Here is a 24,437-nt window from a genome sequence, read left to right on the forward strand (position 1 = left end):
TTGTGTGAATTCTCAAGGTAACAAACAGAAGACTCTTTGAACACTGTAATTTTCTTTCTTTTAATTGTTTTGTTTGTTTGCTGATGTTGGGGATTAAACCTAGGGCCTTATGTATGCTAGTCAAGCACTCTATTGATGAGCCGAATTCCCAGCCCTTATCACTTTTATGGAACTCTTTCTAAAATATCTTCTGTGTCCTTAAATATAAGCTAAACTCTTTATTTTTTTTTCTGAATAGCTTAAATATAGATGTCCCAGGAGCTATAATCCTACACAGAGGGTTGCTTGTCCTAACACTAAATGTCCCAAATCTCAAAATAAAAATCCCAAAACTGTTTCTAGTTCTTATATCCACTTTCTATAATTTTGGCAAGATCAACTGTCAATGCTTTGAATGTGTTATTATGAATACTCTACTTTGGGCCTTTTCACCTTCCTGTTCACATTCAATTGATAGAAACAAAATATAATTATTAACAAAAGACCCAATACCAGTGCCACTGTGAAGGGTAATTTTCTACACTGGTGCTTTAAAATCCAGTTTCTAGATTATTACAAAGCTATCATTTACAGTGTTTGTTTCCCAATTATCTAGTTATAAAAAACACTAGACCTAGATACAGCACTAAGGTAAATAAGCAAGAGGAATGATGGTCTTATCTACAGGCAATCTTGTCTCCAATGAATAGTCCATAAATTCCTGGAATATTAATTTAACATATAAGTGCTTACAAAAACATACCTGATGCTGCACCTGGAATTAGGGACCCAAAATTCCCCCTAAAACCAAATCATATAAATTTTTCAATTGCAAATATTATCTGAATGGACACATTTTTCTAATGTCTAAAAATTATAGCATACATACATACAAACTCCTTCTGTCCTTTAATCCTCACAAGGACTATGATGCATTTTTAAAATGACTTCATTTTTTAAATGACTTCTGAGAGAAGTCGTCACACAGTGAGTGGTTGAGTAGCAGAAATATCCAGGTTGGTCCACAACCCAATATTACCTTTTGCCCTCTCTGCTTTATGCTTTCGGATTTAAAAAAAAAAAAAATAAATGAAAATTTGCAATTCATACCAAAATAAAAGAGAAGAAAAACCTTACAGAGTAATAATGAAAAAAAAAAGTCATTTTGGAAACAATATACCATGAAAAAATGCTGGGAGAGTTCTGGTTCCAATAAGTTATGTAACTTTAGTTCCTAACAGGAATATTTACAATGCCCTGCAAAGAATTCCACAAGTAATAACTGTAAAGTACAGCTTCTTCATTTACATCAAAGTTGTTTTCTTCTCATAAATTTCTTACAGAATGTCCTTTGGTTTAATCATACATATTTTGTAAAAATTGTTCATATTTGCACAATCCACATCCACCATGATTCTCTATCATTCAATACTGAACTTTCATCTTTCATGGGTAGAAAGGTGAAAATCTTTTTAATATCTCTCTAATAATGAGAGCAAACATCCATTGATTATTTACTAGTTACCAGGCCCCTTATTACATCTTTATATATTATATCCCTTAATCCTCATAACTCTTTGAAATACATTTATTTCACTTGAAATATGGCTGATGCCACTAAAGGATTTTTTTATTTTATTCAATTTAAATTTAAACTTAAATAATTGCATAGCATCACTCCACACAGTCTTCAAGTATCTCTGTTCCAGAGTCTTGGCATTCATTAAGGCCTAGCCCCATTCCCTCTGTCCTTGGCTTCCTGGAGTTATTCTGTGAGCTCATAATAAACTCCCCTTTTCTAAGGCTTTAGGAACATTCCGTTTCTTAACTAAAAATCAAGACTTAGGCTGCTTCCTAACTATTAAAATGGCCTCTCCGCATCAGTTTCATAGTGATATGTTCTTCTCAACACATTCAGAGAATACCTTTCAGAGGAAAATATGAAGCAGAAACTTCTAAGGGGGCAAGATGACGGAGGCGACCCTAATAAAAATGTCTTTTCTAAATAACTGAAAACCTTATTAATAAACATTATAAATCGGAATGCATTGTTTTAAAAAATTAATATATATAACACAAAGGGCTGGCTCTAGTTATTACATTATGCTTGATGTGAAATGTTTAAAACAAAATTGCACTAACTTTTAAAATCAAAAGATTTTCTGGTTGGCTGGGGTGTGGATCAACAGTAAAGCACTTGCCTCCCATGTATAAGGCACTGGGTTCGATCCTCAGCACTACATAAAAGTAAATAAACAAAATAAAGAGACTGCATCCATGTACAACTAAAAAATATTAAAAAAAAAAAAAATTTCACATGAAAATCTGGATTTCTAGCGCTTCTGGAAAAATCCAGGGATCTAGAGACACTGTTTCTGCATTCTGACAGAGCAAACATGCATTCCAGTATGCCACAATCCCCACTTCTTCTTCAGTCTCTGACACAGGCAAAATATGCCACCACACTCCTTTATGTTACCTGCCTTTCACCCTGTGACCAGTCTATAACCCCTAATAATGCTTCACAAAGACTTTTCATAGGTCTCACAACACTTATAACTTAAATCCTTTCAAGGGAGCAATGGAACACACCTGTAATCCCAGCTACTAGGAGGCTGAAGCAGGAGGAGTGCTCAAGTTCAAGGCCAGGCTGGCAACTTAGTGAGATCCTGTCTTGAAAATAAAAATTAAAAAGGGCTGGTGATGTAGCTCAGTGGGAGAGCACCCCAAACTCAATCCCTAGTACTACACACACACACACCAGAACAGAATTTTCATACCCATTGTTTCACTTAATTCTTCTCAAAAATCTATGAAGAAGGTTATATTATTCTCCTGATTTATAATTTAGGAAGTTGACCCTCAGAAAGATTTAGAATAAGTGAGAGCAGAGTGGTTTTAACTCAGGTCCTAAAATCCTTCTCCAAAGCTCTTTCAACCACAGCACAATGCTTGCCAATAGCCCAAGAACAATTCTGTGGTTTAAACTGTGGACAAATTATTTACATTATAATGTAAAGAAAATATCCTTCAGTTATCTTGCTCAAAATATCACTGAGAAAATGTGGCCAGGTTGATGATTTTGTTATTGTATGTGTAACATTAAACCCAAAAGTATCCCCAGTGAGGTGACTTCTATCCTTTTTCAGTCCTTTAAAGTAGCTAGACAAATTTCTCCCAGGAAACAGCACTCAGCCTACAGACTCCAGATGCTCCAGACTGGGCCAAGCAACCCTGAAGGCTGACCCCCTTCAAAGGAACTTCTACTCCAGATGTTCTGGAATGAAAATACTGTTAGAAATACAATGGCTAACACCTAGAAATCTTTTGGCAATTTAATATTTGTTGTCTAAATAAGAAGAAAACAGAGTGAATTCTGGTGATTCTTAAAGGCTGTCAAGAATTGGCCAACTTTCTGTTAATTCTATTTGACAGATTAACTGATGAAGTTCAGGGTGGTACTCGGCCAAAACATACAAATACATTAATTACTGAAGTCTCAGGCCTACATCTAAGAACCCAAGAATATACAGGTACCCAGATATACAGATTTAGATTACAACATTCCATCCAATTTGGGAATAGATTCCAAATAGCAAAGACAGTCTCACAAACACAACCAAAAAAGGCAGAGTTGGGGAGAGGGAGAAGTTATAATCACTTTTCAGGGCATGAAATTCAAATGGGACCCATTTGGAGACAAACCTGCTGAAACCTAGAAGCCAGCATTGGTCCAAGTATACACAGGAGTTCCTCTAGCTAAAGGCCTCATGTGAGATCAATCTATAGGTTCTCTTGGGCTGACAATGGAGTTACACACCAATAATCCCATGGTAAATTGCAAATACAACCAATCAAAAATTCATATAATTTACCTAACCTATTAAATATCTGTCTTACTTAAAAGTATGCTCAGAACACTTACATTAGCCTAGAGTCAGGCAAAATCATCTAACACAATGCTTATAATAAAGTGTTTAATATCTCATGCAATTTATCGAATACCTGTATCTACAAAATGGTGGAGCACAGTACAGTAGTGGTTATTTACCTTGTGATTACCTTGTGATTCACACTAGCTGACTTGGAGCTACCCTGCTCCAAGAAAGGACTGTACTGCATATTACTGCCCAGCAAAAGATCAAAATTCAAAATCCAAAATATGGTTTCTTCTGAATGTAGATCTTTTTGCACCACCATAAAGTAAAAAAATTATGAAGTCAAATCACAGTGAGTCAGGGACTATCTATAAGTACTTTCCCCAGTTTCCAAGTTGTTCTGTTGTCATTGTATTCAGCTAAAATAAATAAATAAATAAACTAATGAGGTGTATGCCTGTAATCCTAGCAGCTTGGGAGGTTGAGGAAGGAGGATCATGAGTTCAAAACCAGCCTTAGCAACTTATCAAAGCTCTAAGCAATTCAGAGAGGCCCTAAGCAGCTCAACAAAACCCTGTCTCTAAACAAAACATTTAAAAAGTGCTAGGGATGTGACTCAGTGGTTAAGTGACCCTGGGTTAAATCCCCAGTACCAAAAAAATTTAAAAAATTAAAAATAAACAAACAAATGTCCCCATTTTGTGACACTTATGGCCAGATGTGATCTTTGAAGGTCAAAGAGTCATCTTCAACCATAGAGTCACTAGAAGAATGAAAGCAACATACTAGCGATGGTAGAACAGAAAGATATGAAAACCACCTATCTCTGCATGTTCTGGTATGTGAGAAAAATCAATTCTTTTCTTGATTACATCTAACTGATAAAGGTCCAGTGCAGCCTAGAAGGCTTTCCTCATTCAAAAAACCTACTACCTGACACTAAATGCAGAGCCATTCCTGATGTAATTCATAGTCCCAACTATGGTTTTGTAACACCAATACTGAATTCAGAGCCAATAAAAAAGGGAGTTGCAAGAGTATAAAAGGGATTTCTTAGTGGTGTCTATCCTGATTGGTTAGCTGACTTGTTAGCTTTCCCTCAAAATTTCAACACAATGTTATGTCCACGGAGCCTCCATTCTTGACCTTCTGAACCTTCTTCCGCAGAGTATCATAGACAGGTAGCAAAGCACAGAGCAGCGAATGGAAGAGCAATGTAGTCCACTTCCCCATGGTGCCTCTTCTTGTTCCCATCTGTCTCATCTTTAAAATCAGAGTGAAATACTAGACACACAAAATCACCTTAAGGATTCAATGAAAAAAAGGCACATAAGGGCTGGAGCTATAGCTCAGTGGTAGAGCACCTGCCTTATATGTGTGAGGCGCTGGGTTCGATCCTCAGCACCACATAAAGATAAATAAATAAAGATATTGTGTCCATCTACAACTAAAAAATACATAAAAATAAAAAATTTTTAAAAAGCACATAAAGTGCTCAACACAGTGCCTGGCACACAGTATATGCTCAGAAAAAGTTTGCTATTAAGTATTATTAAACTTGAGGTTTCTGAGTCTTCTCCTTGAGACAGAATATATACTGTGCCCATAATGCTTGACAGCCTAGTTTCATGTTGTTTTAAAAATTTCAGTTTGTTTGTTAAATGTATCACAAAATGCAATTTAATAAGTTCATCCATCCAGGGGAAAAGGCCTTTTATTGAGCCATGTGTTCTGATTTGGAGTTTGGGAAACATGATTATCATAGGTGGTATACACAGGAGTGGTATCTGTCACATAATAATGGCTTTTGCTTGATATACATTCATGGTAAAACACCTACCCTTCCTCATTTTATAGTCATTACAAGAAAATAGTAGACCACACGTCAAATCCACAATAGGAGAAAATGGCTACCTGAACATATCAAGTGCTACAAAAGGAGATTTCAAGAAAAACAGCAATGAAGGTCAGGAGCAAAGCAAGAGTCAGTATTCATTATCCTGCTGATACCAGAGCAATAACCAACATAACCAAGCTACAAGAACACAGGCATCTCATGCTCACAGAGCCTAGAAGTGTGTACCTCCTGGACCATATCTCTTTTCTGAGGCTTGCCTCACCCCTTCCCTTCTCTCCCCATCCATAGGTGGCAGCAGGAATTGCCATATTCCTCCAACATGACCCACTTCTGATCACAGCCCAGAGTGGACAGCTGACCTTGGCTGGATCACCAAGTCCCTTCCTAAGGAATTCTAGAACTAGGACTGGGAACTCAACATCAGTGTCTCCATGCTTATCTAGATTCTGTAACATGTGATATTTCAATGCAGCTGGCAGCCATGTTCTGCCATGTGGACTAAGAAAGAAAAATATGAAGTCAATGTGACTAAGAGAAACAAGAATGAAGCAGATACAGGGGACCCAATGGGTAGCAGGGGGAGGGGACTCCTTGGTTCTCTGTGTGCTCCAATCTTTTTTTTTTTTTTTTCCTTATACCAGGGACTGAACTCAGGTGCACTCAACTACTGAGCCACATCCCCAGTCCTTTTTTGTATTTTATTTTGAGACAGGGTCTCAATGAGTTGCTTAGGGCCTCACTAAGTTTCTGAGGCTGGCTTTGATTTGCAATCCTCCTGCCTCAGCCTCCTGAGCCAATGGGATTACAGGAGTGCGCCACTGTGCGCCACTCCAGTCTTTATTTCTATTCCTAAGGTTCACATGCATCCCTGACCTCAGATTCTGCAAGATACTTGAGACTCTTGCCAGGAAATTCAAGAACTGGTTTCTGTATTGAATTAAGAGACTCCAACACTCTACAGCATTAGAAGACAAATGCTTTTTACACAGTGACTTCCTCCCTCACAGCAATCTCTCACACAATGCAAACCTCCAATATATGTCTCCAATTTTGCCTACTAGGTTTAAATCCTAAGCTAGAAGACTCGAGGGGTGGGGGGGTGATAAGAACACCAGAGCGGAAGATAAATAATTAAACACATGAAGTGTGCTGAGGGAATGCAGCTATCAGCAGATGGAGAAGGGAGAAGGAGGAGGATGGGGGAGAGGGAGAAGAGAGTGAAGGAACCAGGAAGAAGGAGGGGGAGCAGGAGATTACTGAAGGATGGACACCAACAAGCATTGCTAATCCCCAGAGCAGTTTTTTAAGTAAAAAATTTGCAGCTGTTAAAACAGAAATGCCCACAGAGATCTACACCAGGGCGCAGGTCAGAACACGTGCAAGTCCTATCAGTTTTTCTTTCATAAAACCTTAAAGCCCACGAGAGAGGGAGCTTGCCTTTTCGCAGCACAGCCTTTTGAATTTTACATATGCATGTACTATCAACTTAAAAGCATGGCTATTTGTTTTTTAGATGTAACTGCCAGTATCTTACCTATTTTTACCTGATTTTTTTTATTCAAATATTTAGAACTTCACTTATGGTATGGATTAATTAATCCCCATGGGACATGAACTACTAAACAGTAACTTGTTGTAACCTGCAAACCATATTTCTTCTCAACTATGATTATTTAATATTCAATTTAATAATCTCCTAGCTAAATTCCATTTCAAGTAACTAAGTGTTTCTGTCATTTCAATCCCATTCTCTCTGCCAGTTGACTCATCAAGCATTTGTCACCAGCATTAACCTCATATTTTCCCACATATATAAGGATGACTAGTCTGCAACTAAAGCAACAGACAGATCAATTTTGTAATTGAAAGTTTTGGAGAAGCAGAAATAAGCAATTCCGAGCACTGAAAATACTGACCAGGGCAGCATCCCCAAAAGGACAAACTTCATATTTATGCAATATAAAAACTGTTCATTGTTTCCAGTCTTCAAGTTCAAATTTAGTTCTTGATGCTCAAGAATGTGATTTCTCAGTATTTATTTGGCAATAAAAAGAGCCTAATCCAAAAATGCAAAAGCTTCAATTAAACTATGCACACTTAGAAAAGTGTCTCTGACCACTGGAAGCTATCTCAAGAAATATATACAGCAATCTCAAGAAATAAACCTTCTGTTCACCTAATGGATCAACATTTTGGGGCACATATAGTTCTTCTGGGTTCAAAACTGATACTGATACTTCAAGAATGCAACTCTTAAAAATTAATCATTAGAAATTATTAAAGAGTGAGGTAGAACACTGTTAAAAAGAAAAGTAACAAAAAACTTAAAATAGGGAGAGGGAGGAGTCCACTCAGAAGAAACTGCACCTGTAACTGCAGGCACATCCACACATGCTTCAGGAACCTTCAAGAACACGTGCCAGGGCCTCATCCTCTCCCTAGGCTACTTAGAACCTTTCACATTGAGTGAACTTGGTTTCTTCAACCTTTACCTATCCAGTCAAAGCTCAAAGATCTACATCATGCATGTCTGATAACAACAGAAACTTCCCAAATGGAAGCTCAGCAAGAAAAATAAATCAGAGAAGTAATGTTGCAACCAAAATTCCTTGCCAATTTAATCCATCCAAACAGCATGCTATTTCAATTAACTATTCAAATTAAGTCTAAGAAACCTTCCTAATTTAACTCTACCTTCTGAAGAAAAAGTATTTATTCCTCCAATTGTTTAACAATCTAAACTTTAAAATGCAATGAGAATTTATCATTCCATTTATACATTCAAAATTATTCCAAAAATCAAAATATAATGAAATAAATGAACCATTCCCAATTCATTTTCCCCTAACAAAATCAACCTCTAAAATGTTAAACAGGTAGCATTTTCCAAAGTTCAACAAGGTCAATAAACACTAAAACAGATTAATGAAATTCTAAGAGGAAGGCATGGGATGACTCTATTAAAATATGAATCCAGATCTAGGAAATAAAAAACAATAAAGTAGTTTTAAGTTTTTCTAAAATTAGAATTTCAATGTATTTAAATATTACATCCATAAATACTTTCCAAATGAAGATAGAAACATGTGCTTTCATTTTCCATATTTATGATCAGTTAAATAATAACAATCCCTAACATTTGTAGGACCTTATGATATAGAAAATATGTTCACAATATTATGCAATTTATTAGGAGAAGGGCTGGGGGTGCAGCTCAGTGGCAGAACGTTTGCCTAACATGCAGGTTCAATCCCCAGCATTGCAAAAAAATAAATAAAATTACATTTAAAAATTGTATGAAGTCATTTCCAGATGAGGACTGATGAAGGAAAAGGTCACTGAACAAGTGTGATGCCTGAGGACTCTTCCAGAAGTACTGATTTACAAGGTAAGAGTGGGGAGGAAAAGGGAAAAGGGCACACAAGGACTGATTTAAAGACAAAGAACAAAGAAGAATTAGGTAAGACAGTAGTTAAGGAATTAGAAAAACAGAGTTTGGAGGAAAGGGGAGGAACACTAACAGACTACCTCGGTGCCAACCCTTTATAATGTGGGACAACTGAACACTCAGAATAATCCTCTGAGGTAGGTATTATTTTAACTTCCATTTTACAGCCGAGAAGATTTACTAGCCTAAGATCCCCTAGCTAGTAAGTGGCAGCACTAAATGTCAAACCCAGGATTCCCAGACTCCAGTGCCCAGCCCCAAACAAAGACTCCAGAGAAGAAACAGGGAGGGTAAATGCCAGCCCTAATTTACCAATGCATACCTTTATTTATATATTTACTGAGTATAACATCAGGAACTGTTATAAAATGTGTCTGAATTTTTAATGTATGTGCTTCCTCCCTTCACCTGCACTTAGACTTTTAGAAACAGTCTTTCCTGATATTTCATTTTTCTTCTTCTTCTTCCAAAATGCCAAAAAAGCTCTAACTACTTACTCCATAAAAGGGGAAGCCTTTTAGATCTTGGAGAAGACTCTGTGGGTCTCATGTGCCATTTTCTTAGCAGTAGGCACGCTGGGTGGCACAGGTTATATCTCTTAGGGCCAGACTAGGATGACTTTAGCCTAAGTGGCTAGAGAAAAAGCAAGGGGTCCAAGGGAGGGGGATTCACAGCCTGGCATAGCTACATCTTCCAGTTTGTCAAAAAAGAAACAGGCAATTTGGATTTTTATGTGAAATCCATTATTTTAAACCTTGCCTACAAACCCAAAACTAAAAACACTTCACATGCAACAAGGTGGGGAGGGGAAGAATAGACGATCAGTAGATTTGACAAAGGGGAATAAAGGGAAGGGACGGAGGACAGTTATAGGAAAGACAGTGGAATGAATCCGACATAACTTTCTTAGGTACATATATGAATATACCAGTGAATCTCCACATCATGTACAATACAAGATGGCATCCTAACTAGAATAAGATGTACTCCACATTTATATAAATATGTCAAAATATTCTCTACTGTCATGTATAACTAAAAAGAACGAATAAAAAATAAACTAAATAGAAAAAAAATAACAATACTATGTGTGGACCACACAAAATCTGAGAGTGGACTGAAGTCTAGTTGCCTATTTATAATGCTCAGTCTTCCAACTGAAGTTTAGTTAGAGCTTTCTCTCTCCCTAAATTTATTTCCATAGAAGACATGGAAGATAAAGCACCTGCCATCCAGGAGCCCTGTGGGGACAATGAGCACACTATTTCAGGCAAGATAGTAAATGGAGACAGAGAAGGCTGCCAAGAATACAGCGCCCACCTACAACACTGGCTTTCCCAGGACAGGTTTAAGAAGTGGTGATAAAAAGATGAGGGAGTTGGGGTGGGGTTGTGGCTCAGCGATAGAGCGCTCACCTTGCATGTGTGAGGCCCTAGGTTCGATCCTCAGCACCACATATAAATAAATAAATAAGGTATTGTGTCCAACTACAACTAAAAAATAAGCATTAAAAAAAAGGGGGGGTGAGGGAGTTAACCTCACCTTTGTAAATCTAGATAAGACAAAAAAGGGCTGACTGTGAAAAACAAAAAGTTCAAAAGCTCAATCTTTGTATATCCAAGGTAACTCAGAACAGCCAAGCCTTACTGGAACCACAACAGAAAAACTTACCTACCCAGAGGCGTGTTGGGATCATAAACAAAGAATAAAACAAACTTTTCTGAGCACCGTCTATGCTCCAAGTACCTCCAAATGCTGTAGGAAGATTATCTCTTACAACCTCAGAAGAATCACTATTCCCAATGTGGAAAATGGATCTGTGAAATCATCAAGTTGGGAAAGAGCCAATGTCTGAAGCCAAATGATTTCCCATTAACTTACTGACCATGTCAGAGAGATTCAGGCTATTATTGCAGACACATAATGGCAAGCAGTCAAGAATAACTCATTAGCTACAATAATTAAAATTGTAGAACTAGTATTAAAAGGGGCAAAGAGATTCGTAAAATACAACAGAGGCCAAGTTAGGTCCTGAAGATTATGAGAACTTAATTTTGTGATTAAAGGTAGTTTCAAAAATACATACAAAAGAAAACATAACCATTCAATAAGCAATGTTCAAATAATCAACAGCAAATTTAGACAAATCCCCAATTTATGCCACACAATGAAATGCACTGCAAATAAATTAAAAAGTTATTTTTCATCAAATTATATAACTATGATGAACAGAAAATGAATACTTGATGAATCTCTGGGGAAAGAATTCTTTTAAAAATTAGGTGTGATGGAACAAATTTCTATTACTAAGAAGGACAGAGTCAGGCATAATGTCACATGCCTATAATCTGAGCAACTTGGGACGCTGAGGCGGTAGGATCACAAATTCAAAGCCTGCCTCAGCAACTTAGTGAGACCCTGTTATCAAATAAAAATAAAAAAGGATTGGAGATGTGGCTCAGGGGATAAGTGCCCCCAGAATCCCTGGATTCAAGTCCTGGTAGCAAAAAAAAAAAAAAAAAAAGACACAGTGGTTGCTGGGGCTCTGCNAAAAAAAAAAAAAAAAAAAAAAGACAGAGAACTAAATGGTAAATCTTCTCTATATAAAAAATAAAAGGCAAAGAAGTGGAAAAAATCTCTCTGGATATACAACAGGCATAGGGATCAACAGTCTTACTTTATGTATAGACTATATGTACAAGAAATTGCTAAGGAGAGCCAGGAGACTTTAATGGAGAAATAGACAAAGGACAGGAACAGATGATTCACAAATGGAAAAACAATTTTGTATACAAACAAACAGAAAAACATTCAGTAGCCAGTCAAAATAGAGAAATTAAACATAAATGAAATGCCACCATTTTTAAACAAGTATGAAGAACTTAAAAAAAATAATATCCATGGTTAGTCATGTGTGGCAAAATGAATATTTTCATGTGTCATATTACTAGAAATATTTTAAAGGGACACAAGCCTTCTGAAAACTAATATGGCAATCTTCTTACAATCTTTCCAAAATAAATTTTTTTAATTGAGGAGGGAGGATGTCTATATGCTTAACAATGTTTATCATAGCATTTATAATGTTTATCATAGCATTTAGATCATTGAAAATGATCTAACTAGTCAACAATATGGGATGGATAGATTCTAACATATTCATTATATTGAAAATTCTTTGAATATAGTCTAAACTTCACTCATGATGAGAGATCCAGGGACAGGTACATATAGTCCAAGCATTAAATAAATATGAGTAAACACTGGAGGAAAGGAAAAATATACACCTACCTAAAAGATGAGTAAAAATTAGGTAGCTATTGATACAATTTTAAGTGGGTACAAGAATTTAAAAGTATAAGTTATGTAAAATCACATTTTAAAACTGCATCACAAAAACTACTAGAGGTAATATATGATATTAACAGGCATTATGCTGAGAGGTTTATAAGCAGTTATTCTTCACTGTGGTTATATTATCTTTATTTAAAATGTAAACAATTCTCCAAAGGAATTATTATGATATCTTAAAATTTCAGTTGATCCTTAGAAAACTAAAGAGAAGAAAAAATTAAAAATTAATAGAAACACATAATATTTTCAAGTACCTCCATAAACTGTCCAGTCAAAGGAAAATGTGTGTCATACAGAAGTTAGCAATGACATGCATAATTTAGATGAGATACATCATTTTTTCAAGTTTTAATCAGTAATAAATGAACATATCACAGGAAGCCAAAATGCAGCCAAACAACTAAGTTTTGCTGCAGTCCTAGTTTTTTTGTGAATTCTCTGGCTCTGATCTGAAAAGGTTCAGAATAGTTAACTCCTGACTTGGATAGAGGCCTCCAGTCAGACTGGGTCAATTCTATAACCACAGTGGGAATTTCAAAAGGGCAGGGCAGGCCAGGGGTTGGGTAAGGTAGTAGGGTGTCAGTCCCCAAGTTAAACTACATTTCCATTTTCTGGAAAACCAAAACTACATATAAAAAAAAAAAGAAGGCACAAAACTTTAACAGTTCCTCTAATGTACTATATGCACTATATCCTCTAATGCATGACCCATTATTGTGTTATGATTTAATTGATAAGTTTTGGGTTGTTGTTTTTGTTTTTGTTTTTTTGTTGTTGTTGTTGTTTTTGTAACCGGGGATTGAGCCTAGGGGAGCTTAACCACTGAGCCACATCCCCAGTCATTTTTTGTATTTTATTTATTTAGAGACACGGTCTCAATAAGTTGCTTAGGGCCTTGCTAAATTGCTGAGGCTGACTTTGAACTTGCAATCCTCCTGTCTCAGCCTCCCAAACTGCTGGGATTACAGACATGCACCACCATACCCAGAAGAAAAGGATTTTAACTAGAATTTTACATGGGCTACAAAAGGACAGCAAACTTCAGTGTGCATGTCACATGAAAAGGCTATCACTTCATAAAACTTGTTTCAGTTATACATGTGCATATGTGTGACAGTATGTGGGTCTTAGGTAACAACATCAGATAGATTTCTAACTATGATTTGCAGTCAAAAAAATTTCCAAAGCATTTTCTTGACAACCCACACACCAATGCGGGGCAAGTAAACCATCCAGAGCTAAACTGCTTAGTACTTGAAAATAAAGGACTCATCTAGAAGCAGGAATGCAGTGAATCCAGTTCAACTGGGTATCAGGCACTAGTACAAAACTAATACTTCTGTTAAAATCCAGCAACAAACAACCACTGCCATTCAAAGACTTCTGGAAGCATCATTTTATGGCTGAGCCAAGAAGGACAGTTTCACATAAGCACTCTGCACACTTTCTTCCACTTCACATAGCAGGATGACGTGGTTACGGAGACTTTACACTCATGTAGTCCCTATGTACACTTATCATTGTGCTATGAAGTCCAACTCACTATTTTGCCACATGAGGAAACTGAGGGTTTGAGCAATGAAATGCCCTAGGAAATGAATGCCAAGGTCACTGCAGAGTAGAGCTGGCTGAGACTCCTAGTCCCAGTTCTTTTCCAAGAATCTTAAATTAAAGCCACTGGAGAGCACAAAGCAGCACTTCTTGCCAAGGTCAGGTAGATGATTTTTTTTCTCTTTTGGTCTTATTGGTTGGTTTCTACACCTCTGAATTAATTTTCATTAACGACTAAATTAAGTGTTGGACCACTAAGCTTTTGCCCTTTAAAAAAAAAAAAAAAAGCTGGGCATGGTGATGCCCACCTACAATCCCAACTTTTTAGAGGCTGAAACAGGAGGATTGCAATTTCCAGGCCAGATTTGGCAAACTGTTTTGAAATAAAACAAATAAAAAGGGCTGGAATGCAGCTCAGTGGTAGAACACCCCTGGGTTCAATCCCCATTAGGGCAGAAACAAAAATAAAAAAAGTTAGTTAAAGAATCTGCTTGCTAAAGCTGCACAAGGATGTTTTTTTGTTTGTTTTTTGGTCTTTGGTTTTTTGTTTTTTTTGTGCTAGGGAATTTCTAGATTAACTGTAGCATTCTCCTTGGGAGACCTATTCATATAAAAATAATAGCGTTGCCTCCTGAATTTTTTCTATTCTGATGATATAACTAGGAAGAAAAGTTTGTCTTACGGTCATTTTCTTCTCAGGTAAACGTATGTAATTTTGTTTAGTGGCATAGATATCAACAGATCACTACTTATAATAGTCTTAAATCACAATTTACTTATTGATTTCTAAATGCCACAAAATGTTTTTATTATTTTTAATGACATCAAGATGATTCTTAACAACAAACAGAAAAATGTCTCCCACAACCAAATGCAAAATGAAAACAGACAGCCAGGGAAAATGCTGTGCAAATAATATATCAGATTTCCTTTTTTTTTTACTTTTGGTACCGGAGATTGAACTCTGGGGCACTCAACCAGGAAGCCATATCCCCAGCCCTATATTGTATTTCATTTAGAGACAGAGTCCCACTGAGTTGCTTAGAGCCTCACCATTGCTGAGGCTGGCTTTGAACTCACGATCCTCCTGTCTCAGCCTCCCAAGCCACTGGGATTACCACACCCGGCCAGATTTCCTTTTTTTAAAAATTTTGACTTTTGTTTGCTTGGAAAAGATTACCTCTCTGAAGTCTCTTCCAGGCTACTGGGCTACTTAAATCTGATCCGCTACTTTCAATCTATGATTTTTATCTATTCTTCTTTTTCAATATAAGTTTTGTAGGGCCTGAGATATAAGCTGTTCAGTATGTTGTAATCAGAGAATTGCTCATTCTAGGAGTGTCAGTGTCAGAATTGCTACTCTGACATTTTTCATGGTGTTGCAATATTCAAATATGAATGTAGACTGAATGAGATCTATGAGAGCCTGCATAGAATCATTTTTAATAACACATACGTGACAAATGCTGAACCACTGGGAACTTTGGAATCACCTCAAGCTATTCCTCTAACACTCAGCCTCCTTAAACAAGCTTTCCCACGGTAATCTTTCCTTTTAAAAAAAGGTCAAATTTGGGCTGGGGTTGTGGCTCAGTGGTAGAGTGCTTGCCTAGCATGTGTGAGGCACTGGGTTCGATTCTCGACACCACATATAAATAAATAAAATAAAGGTCCATTGGGGAAAAAAAAAGTCAAATTTCTTGCTGACCTTTAGAGAAGGTAAACAAGCATTCGGTCTCAAGACAGATTCACTAGCATGTCTTGAATTCAGAATAAAGTCTGATTTTCAAAAACCATTTGGGGTAAGTTCCCTCTTCAGAACCTTGAAACCCGCAATTATTAATGCTAAGTGATGAGTCTCAAATACAGAGTTGAAAATTTATTAATTTTATATCATTAGAGATTCCACACACTCAAAATTTAATCTAGATGATCTAGATGGGCTCTAATTTTGCTGACTTCAGAGACCTCACTCTGTCACTCCAAGAAGTCCTCAATTTCACAACTATGCTTACTTTCTTAAAAAATTTATGCAAAACTTATAAAATACATGGTGCATAAAGTTCTATCAAGAGCTAAACTAATTGAGCCAAGATCTAATTATTAGTGAAACTAATAGTTAAAGCAGAGAATTAAGTACAATTTCACAACGAAAAGAAGTGTGAATGGTAAATGAACCAATACTATCAAGATTTATAAGATAAAATGAAATTTTAACACATCTTTTCAAGAAATAGTCAAGTATGCATGGCCACTTAGAATCATAGTAGTTCAAAAGGCCTTAGAGAGAGAAAAATATCCAACCCTCTCCTTGTTCCAGCCTATCTCTATCCCAAGGCAAGCTGCTAAATTTCTCTCAAGCTCAATTGACGTGTCCTTGTTCATGGAAACTCATCTGCCTCAAGCCCATTTCAATTCAAACAGTTGTTTCTTGATTTGTTAAAAGAACATATACTTCATATCTCCTTTATGCCAGGCACTGAGCATCAGATCTCCTTCAATTAAGATGAAAATCTGAGGGCTACAGCACAGTGATATAGCACTTCCTAGCATGCATGAGTTCTTGGGTTGGGTTCCACTATACCACCAAAAAACAAACAAAAAAAGATGAAAATCTGACCCCCTTTTATTTACTGTAGGGGTTCAGAACATTTCCCTTCACAGTACCTACTCTCCAGAAAAAGTTCTGCACCCTTGCACCCAATTACTTTCCTGGAGACACTGATTTTCCACACTGCTCAAAGTGTGACAATGCTGAGCTAAGTTCCAAACAAACATGGCTCCAGTCTACAGTCATCATCAACTCATTCCAATGCTTCTCAATACATGGGAGTTTTCTTGACCCCTCTACCTAGCATTTTACTGCTTTCCATTATCCCAGCTTTTTCATATGAACTCCCACTCATCCTGCAAGGACCATATGGGCAAGAGATTGTTGGTCTTCTCTAACTACCACAAGCAGAGAAGATTTTTTTTTGGCAATTCCAGAAGGCAATTCTGTACCTGTCTTCAGAGCACTGTGTCATCTCCTGGGGAAAGAAAAATTTCCCACAAATGTCCAATAGAAACTACCTAGTTACTGAAACTCTCTGTATGAATGGTAAGATTGCTGTCTTGTGTGAAGACAAGCAAATAAAGAACTTATAAAGATAAATAAAGATAAAGGTCTGAATGGGGCTGGATCCTACCTGGAGAGAAGTCCCTCCTGGCTTTATCACTTAAGAGTCTGCCACTAAACAAGGAAGACCCAGATAAACTACAAGCATATGTCTTAACCAAAACAAGGCAAAGATGTCTGAGATAAAGTTTTTAAGCACAGAATGGTAAAATGGCATTTACTCAGAAAAGACAGTCCAAAAGATGCTAGGAAATGAGGAACCCAAAGTTTGGTGCATCCTTTGAAAATAGACCATAGTTACAACCAAAACAAATTCAGAAAAGGGCAGTGAGTTCTGGGAATAGGCTCTGTGTTATGGTAGTACCAGAAATCTTTACTCATGTACCAAATTGTTTTTATAGTTCTTATATTCCCTTAAGTTTCCTCCTTTAATAACAATAAAAGTTCCAGGTTGTCCTAATTTTCTAAAGTGAACTTGAAAGTAATAGTTTTCATCCATTCTTGAGCTTGAAAATTTAAGTAATATTATCCCAAGATACTGATTGAGGGTTAAAATGGTAATCCAAATGAAATAATCCTCCAAAGGAAAGTAAAACTTACAGGACAATAAGGACTATGGAATCCCGCCATTCTTCCCCATCTGAAAAATTTCCTTTCAATACTACCTCTTAGAGTTTCATTAAACAATATTATTATAAAATGTTCCACACTAATTAGTATTGGGACCATCCCAAAAGACTTTGTCATTTTCATCATTGTGTATACATGTGACTATAACACAACAGGAACTCAAATGTTTGTTGATGGAATAAATGAAGTAATGTGTGGGCTTTCAGAATTTTAAGGTACCTTAAAGCCTCCCAGTCCAACACTTTTCCCACAGTGTACATTTGTCCGTATAAGGTTTTCGTAGGTCATCAAAATATTCATTCAACAAATACCAATTAAATGTCTACAACAGCTAAGACGCCACATCTTAGCACTTTCACAGGGGGAAAAAAAAAAACTAAAAACTACACTGAAACAATAAACATTTATCCAGGAACTCCTAGAGTTTGTGCCACTGGGGCCCTACAGATACTATAGTGAATAAACCCACACAACTCCCTAGAGAACTCACAGATGATAAAATAGACATGAAGTATATACATTACTGTTTAAAACAGAAAATGTTAAGTGTTTTTTTTTTAGGGAATCATAGGTCAAAAAGAAAACCAGGGTTTCATAAGAACTTATAAGACATTCAGTGTTCAGGTATGACATTATTTGTAGCTTAAGCTTATAATTCAAGTATGAAGATGACTATTTACCAGCTGAAGTAGTTATGGTCATGGATTTATAGGTTTTTATGAACATTAATATTCTAGCTTCATATCTTTAGTATTATATCAGGTGACATTAACAGTGGATTTTTGAAAAGCAAGAATATAGATCAATTTCTTAATAAAAACCGTAAGTGAAACAGCTCTAAATTACAGTTGTCTTCAGACTTGAATGCATAACGTAAAGCAGCAGACTTGCCAATCTGAGTAAAAATAAAATATATAAAAAAGAACAATAGGGGCTGGGGCTGGGGCTCAGTGGTAGAGCGCTTGCTTAGCACGTGTAAGGCCCTGGGTTTGATCCTCAGCACCACATAAAAATAAATAAATAAAATAAAGGTATTGTGTCCAACTACAACTAAAAAAATTTTTTTTTTAAATAACAATACTGGATTTCTGTATGGATCTTATTTATTTAATAGTAATGCTGATAAAATAATTTCTATTCTTTACATTACAAACTAGGAAAGTGAAAAGTAAAATATAGCTAAACACTGTGTTTCTTTTATCCTATAATCAAAATGAAATTTATTCTACAGCTTCTTCCATACATACAATTTTAGCTTCTCCAAACACTTTGAAATATACACCATTAAAGCTATTTCTTTTAAGGTAAATGCAGTGGAATGGAAATCAAAAGTTTCAAAACTAGTATTAAAGGAGCTTAGATTTAACTACTTTTCTCCTCATACTCATTTCAATGAATTTACTTAGAATTTTCTTACAATAGTTAGGAATTGATCAATTTAATCTATAGTGAGAAAGTGACATCAATATATTTTATTGAATGTATTCCATAAAATAGTTCTATGAGATAGAATCTGTAGGTCCAGAAGCAATCTCTTTTAATAGAATTCTGCCCCTATGGAAAAACTAGATATTCTTATTAAGACCTGTTTGTGAATTTTAAAAGGCTCCTATATCATGTATTCCAGTCAGCCACTGAATTTCTTCTATTCATTGCAGACTGTATGTTTATAATGTTTTCCACTGGATATTCACGGGAAATGAGTTAGCTGCCATTTGTATGAGCCATGATGAAAACTAGGATGTATAATACACATGTGAGTTTAACTAGATATAACATATCTATCAAGCAAAAGTTTTAAGGCCACATTATAAACAAAGTGCTGAAATCAACATAAACAGAATAATGAACACTATTGCTTTACCTGTGCAACTGCAGAAGCCACCATGGGAGAAATTTTCTCTACATCAGCATAATTTGAACTTCTATTAAGAAGACCTAACAACTGTTTTAAGGTACAAAAAAAAAAAAAAAATCCTTGCCTGTATCTCTACAAAGTTACATTTTTAGAATGCTTGAGATATCATCTGAGTAACACTTCCAGATACATTACCATAACTATAATATTCAAGCAGCATTCCTCTGGAAATTACCTTCCTCAGCCTCATTTCTGCATACTAAAGGGAATTAACTTAAAGTAAAAACACAATGCAAAGGAGTCTAATGAAGGCAGAACAACCAGCTCCACTTCTGCAAATTAAGCAAAATTAAGCAAAAATAAAGGAAGCAAGCAAAGGGAAGGAACTCAAAAAGCTATTTGCAGCAGTGGTCCCCAGCAAGTTCTAGGCGCTTCCCCTTAAGCTAGAAGAGATAAGAGGAGAGCAGGCACCACGCAGAAGCCCAAAGTTACTCTTTCCACAACTTATAATATTCCCTGAATTCAGGGTAAGATGTCCGGGAAGTATGGATTAGGGGAGAATGTCTAGGAGAAAGCACTGGCATTTGCTTTCTCAGTTTGGGGCCCTAAGAACTGTACCAGAGAACAACTCCCAAATCTTTAGTTTATCTTGTGGTGGCGGCTCGGAGCATCCTCCCCAGGCACACACCTGCAGGCCCCAGCGGCTTCTCTCTCTAACCCACCCGTGCCCAGAGCTGCAGCCAGGTCCGGTGTCTGGCGCACCGTTAGCTCAAGGGTCATCCCGGATCCCCCAGGCTCCACCCGGCCGCGGATGAGGCCAGAGCGCACGACCGGGTCCTGTCTCGGCTTCGCGGAGCCACACAGATGCAGCAGCTTACGGGTGGACACAGGCACTACAAGGATGCGTATTATAATAAAACTTGGAAAAGCTTGTCTACACTCGCGCCGACGTGGAGGCACGCGCGCTCGGGGACCGCCGGCCCGTCCCGCCTTCCTCGCGACCAAGTGGCAGCAGTCCGTACCTGTCCTCTGAGACACTGATGACGCCCTCCTCTTTGGGCACGATCACAGCCATATTCACCACCTCTTGAGACCCCTCGACCCGCTGCAGCAGAATCGGCTTGCGGGTCAGCGGCTTGGGCTGGATTTCCGCCGCCATCGGAGGAGGGGGCGCGCCAGGGGCGCCGCCAACGACCGCGCCTCGGGGCCGGGNGCAGGAGGCGGGGTCTGCCGCAGAGGTGGCCGCTGGTGGGCGCGAGGGCGGCTCCACTTCCGGGAGGGTGGTGTAGGAGGAGGGGAAAACTGTAAAAGGAGGCGGGGCACTGGTGGCCAATGCGCAAGCGTCAGCCCAACAGCGCATTTCCGCCCCGCCCCTTTCCAACTCCTGGAGCTTGGCAGCACTGCTCGGACGCATGCGTTGTCCGTTCACCGCGGTCTCAAACCTTCCACACCCAAAGTTTAGTCCCCTCCCTCTTAAATCGCCCGTGAACGCGCGGGTATACACCCCTGACAACGCGCTTGCCAGAGTCCCCGCCCTCTCCACATGTCCTGACAAGGGGGCGGAAGTGGAACGGGTAATGCGCTTCTGCAGTACCGGAAAAGAAGAGGCCTGAAGGAAGGAAAGAAGCCGAGCTAGTTGGGATGTGACTGGGCATGCGCTCGGGTTACCTGGCTCAGTGGTCTTAACAATGAAGCGCGGCGGGGTGGCTGCTTAGTGCTCCTAGCGGGCACCTGGCTCAGGCCTCTGGGTAGCACCCCCACGGACTCCTGGGAGTTGTAGTTCTTGGAGCCTCCTTTCCTTGTCCTGGAATGACCTGTCATCCACTTCTCAGCGTTCCGGGCCTAGGGAGCTCGGCTTCTCCGGAGCTATTGGCCAATTCAGCTTTGGACTGGCCTCCAAGGTTGGAAAGTGAAGGGCAGTCCTAATTGAGCAGGACGTCGCTACTCCCTGGGTCAGGCTGTTGCCCGACTTAATGGTGCACCAAGCATAGGAAAAGAGACTTTCTCGTACAGGCATCTTAGAGCTTAGAGACCATCTGAAGTGTCAGGCTCCTCTTTTTATTAGAAAGCTGAATGGCTAGGCCAAGGTTACTTTAGCCCCGCCCTGCCCCATGACTTGAACTCAGACCTGTCTGCTCTTAGTCCTGTCTTCCAATTCCGAAGCAATCCATCCTTTTTAGTTTTCTCCACAGAAAATGGACAGCTGTGATTTCATCAGAACAGTACAAGAATGAATACAGATAACATGTTGACAAGGATGTAGAGAAATTGGATCTCCATTATGCACTGCAGTTAGAAATGTAAAATGGTGCAACCTCTTTGGAAAACAATCTCACATTTCTTCAAACGGTAAATAATAGTATTACCATATGACCCAGCAATTCCACTTCTAGATATATACCCAAGAAAAATGAAAAAGTTGGGTTCATACAAAAACCTGAACATTTGAATATCCACAGCAGCATTATTCCTGATAGCCAAGAAATTGATGAAACCCAAATATGTGTCAATTGATAAAATGTGATATATCCGTACAATGGGGGTATTAACAACAACAATAAAAAAAAGTAGAATGAAAAAAAAATATTGATAACATGCTCCACCTGGATGAACCTTGAAAACAATATGCTAAGAAACCAGTCTTAAAGGATTTATAGAATAGGCATATCTATAGGGACAGAAATCAGGTTAGCAGTTGCCAGTGTGTGTGTGTAGGGGGTGGGGATAAAGAGGGTTGAGGACCTTGGCTTAAGGGGTACCAGCATTTTATAGGGATGAAACAAATATTCTAAAATTGATTGTTGTGGTAGTTGCACAACTCTGAATATACTAAAAGTCACTGGATTATACACTTTTAAATGGTAAAAATTATGCTATATGAATTATGGTGTCTATTATCCAAACCTATTTTTGATGGCTGACTGATGCATTTCCAACAATCTTATTGAAAGTAAAATACTGGAAAATACTTGAATTGTGGAAGGATTTTTAATGATATTTATTATTTTTATCATATTTTTCAGCAATTATGGGTTTCTTTTAGTAATGTATTTTACTATTTAATATTTTATTATTGCTATTTTCCCCCTCTGCTGTTTTAAAAATCAATGATGTTTTAAAATTAAGGTGCTATGATCTTATCCTGTGGAAGAATTTTTATACAATCCATAAAGTAAATAATTTTCTCAATCTCTGAGACTTGTACAAAACTATATCACTATTCCTTTTACATGCCATTCTTTCAGTTAGAGGCACTTTGTTTAGCCCTATATATTGAGGGGGAAAATGTGAAAATTTAGACTTTTAAATTCAAATAAATGGGTAAATTTTGCATTTTTAAATATAATGTTTATATCTTATTACATATCTCTATAAATTTTTCTCCAAATGTTAGAGCTGTAGATTTTTATGGAAAAAGTGTAGCATGTAGCCTAATTATCAAGCTATATTGTCAAGTCAATCAGGTAAATTAGACTTTGTCAAAAAAATTCTGCCTTCATTTTTCTATTCAAATAAATTTTAATCTATATTTTGAGAAATATTGTAAAAATAATGAAATCTATCTTTTAAGATGAATAATTAAATGTCAAGATTACAATGTAGTTCTAATATAATTAATCAATTATTAATAACTTGCTAAGATATATAATAAACCAATATGGCTTTTTTTCTTTTTTCTTTTTTTTTTTGTACCAGGGAATGAACTCAGGGAAACTCAACCACTGAGCCACATCCCAGCCCTATTTTGTATTTTATTTAGAGACAGGATCTCACTGAGTTGCCTAGTGCCTCACCATTGCTGAGGCTGGCCTTTAACTTGCAATTCTCCTGTCTCAGCCTCCCCAGCCCCTGGGATTACAGGCGTGTGCCACCACGCCCAGCTGCTTTTATTATTGTATAATATAATGTGTAGCTTGAGTAATAAACTTTTGTGAAACAAGCAATAAAATGTATGATAATTGTGTATCTGTTGAACTTTGATGTTGAACTTTTGAGAATAATTAAATAGGAATCAAATATAAAAATCATAAGTGATTCCATTAGTTTGGTTAGAAATCATAATCAAATTTTTCATAGATTTAATGAAAGAGTGAGGTACGTACTTCTTAAAAGTGACCTAGTCTGATTGAATGGAGTTGTAGCTCAGTGGTAAAGCTCATGCTTAATATATGAGGCCCTTAAGTCTCTAGCACCACCAAAATAAAAAGTGAATATTCTGGAACTAGCATAATAATATGCTTTTTACTAATAGGAAGTAGAAAATATTAATCATTTTTTAATTAATCATAAATATTTCATGATTTGATGAACAATTTCTAACCATCTTACTGAATAACAGTAACTAAATCTGAAAAAAAAAATAAGTTTAACAGTGGGTGTTTTTCAGTGTACTTTGCAAACTTGGTAGTACCAGAAAATATTCTTGTTGTACAGAAAATAATTAGAAGAATTAATTTTGTCTACTTGGGTTTCTCTGCAGTCTTTTTCTTTCTAGTTAAGGACTCATGCTAGGGACAAGTATTGAGAGTAACTGAAAAGGCTGCTCAGTTTAAATATGCAAAAAAGGGCTGGGAGGACGGCTCAGTAGTAGAAGGCTTGCCTATGGTACACAAGCAATTCCCAGCACCAAGAAAAAAATTGGATTAGGGTAACTCTGCATCATGTACAACCACAAAATGTGGGGTCCTAAATAGAATAAGTTATACTCTATGTATGTATGATTTGCCAAAATACATTCTACTGTCATATATAAAAAGAAAAAA

The 24,437-nt window shown here is 37.3% G+C and overlaps 1 protein-coding gene across 2 annotated transcripts in view; it reads right to left on the reverse strand.

The window, feature by feature from the left end:
- Wdfy2 (WD repeat and FYVE domain containing 2) overlaps positions 1–20,908 on the reverse strand; it is a 154,008-nt gene extending 133,100 nt beyond the window's left edge. For both annotated transcript variants that reach the window (XM_015484254.2, XM_015484253.2), the window contains exon 1: positions 20,697–20,908. In XM_015484254.2, the coding sequence (XP_015339740.1) occupies positions 20,697–20,833 (137 nt within the window). In that variant the 5' untranslated portion in view covers positions 20,834–20,908. The remainder of the gene's footprint in view (positions 1–20,696) is intronic.
- Between the last annotated feature and the right edge of the window lie 3,529 nt (positions 20,909–24,437).

This window comes from Marmota marmota, unplaced genomic scaffold (genome assembly GCF_001458135.2).
Source record: "Marmota marmota marmota unplaced genomic scaffold, marMar, whole genome shotgun sequence".
Taxonomy (NCBI): domain Eukaryota; kingdom Metazoa; phylum Chordata; class Mammalia; order Rodentia; family Sciuridae; genus Marmota; species Marmota marmota.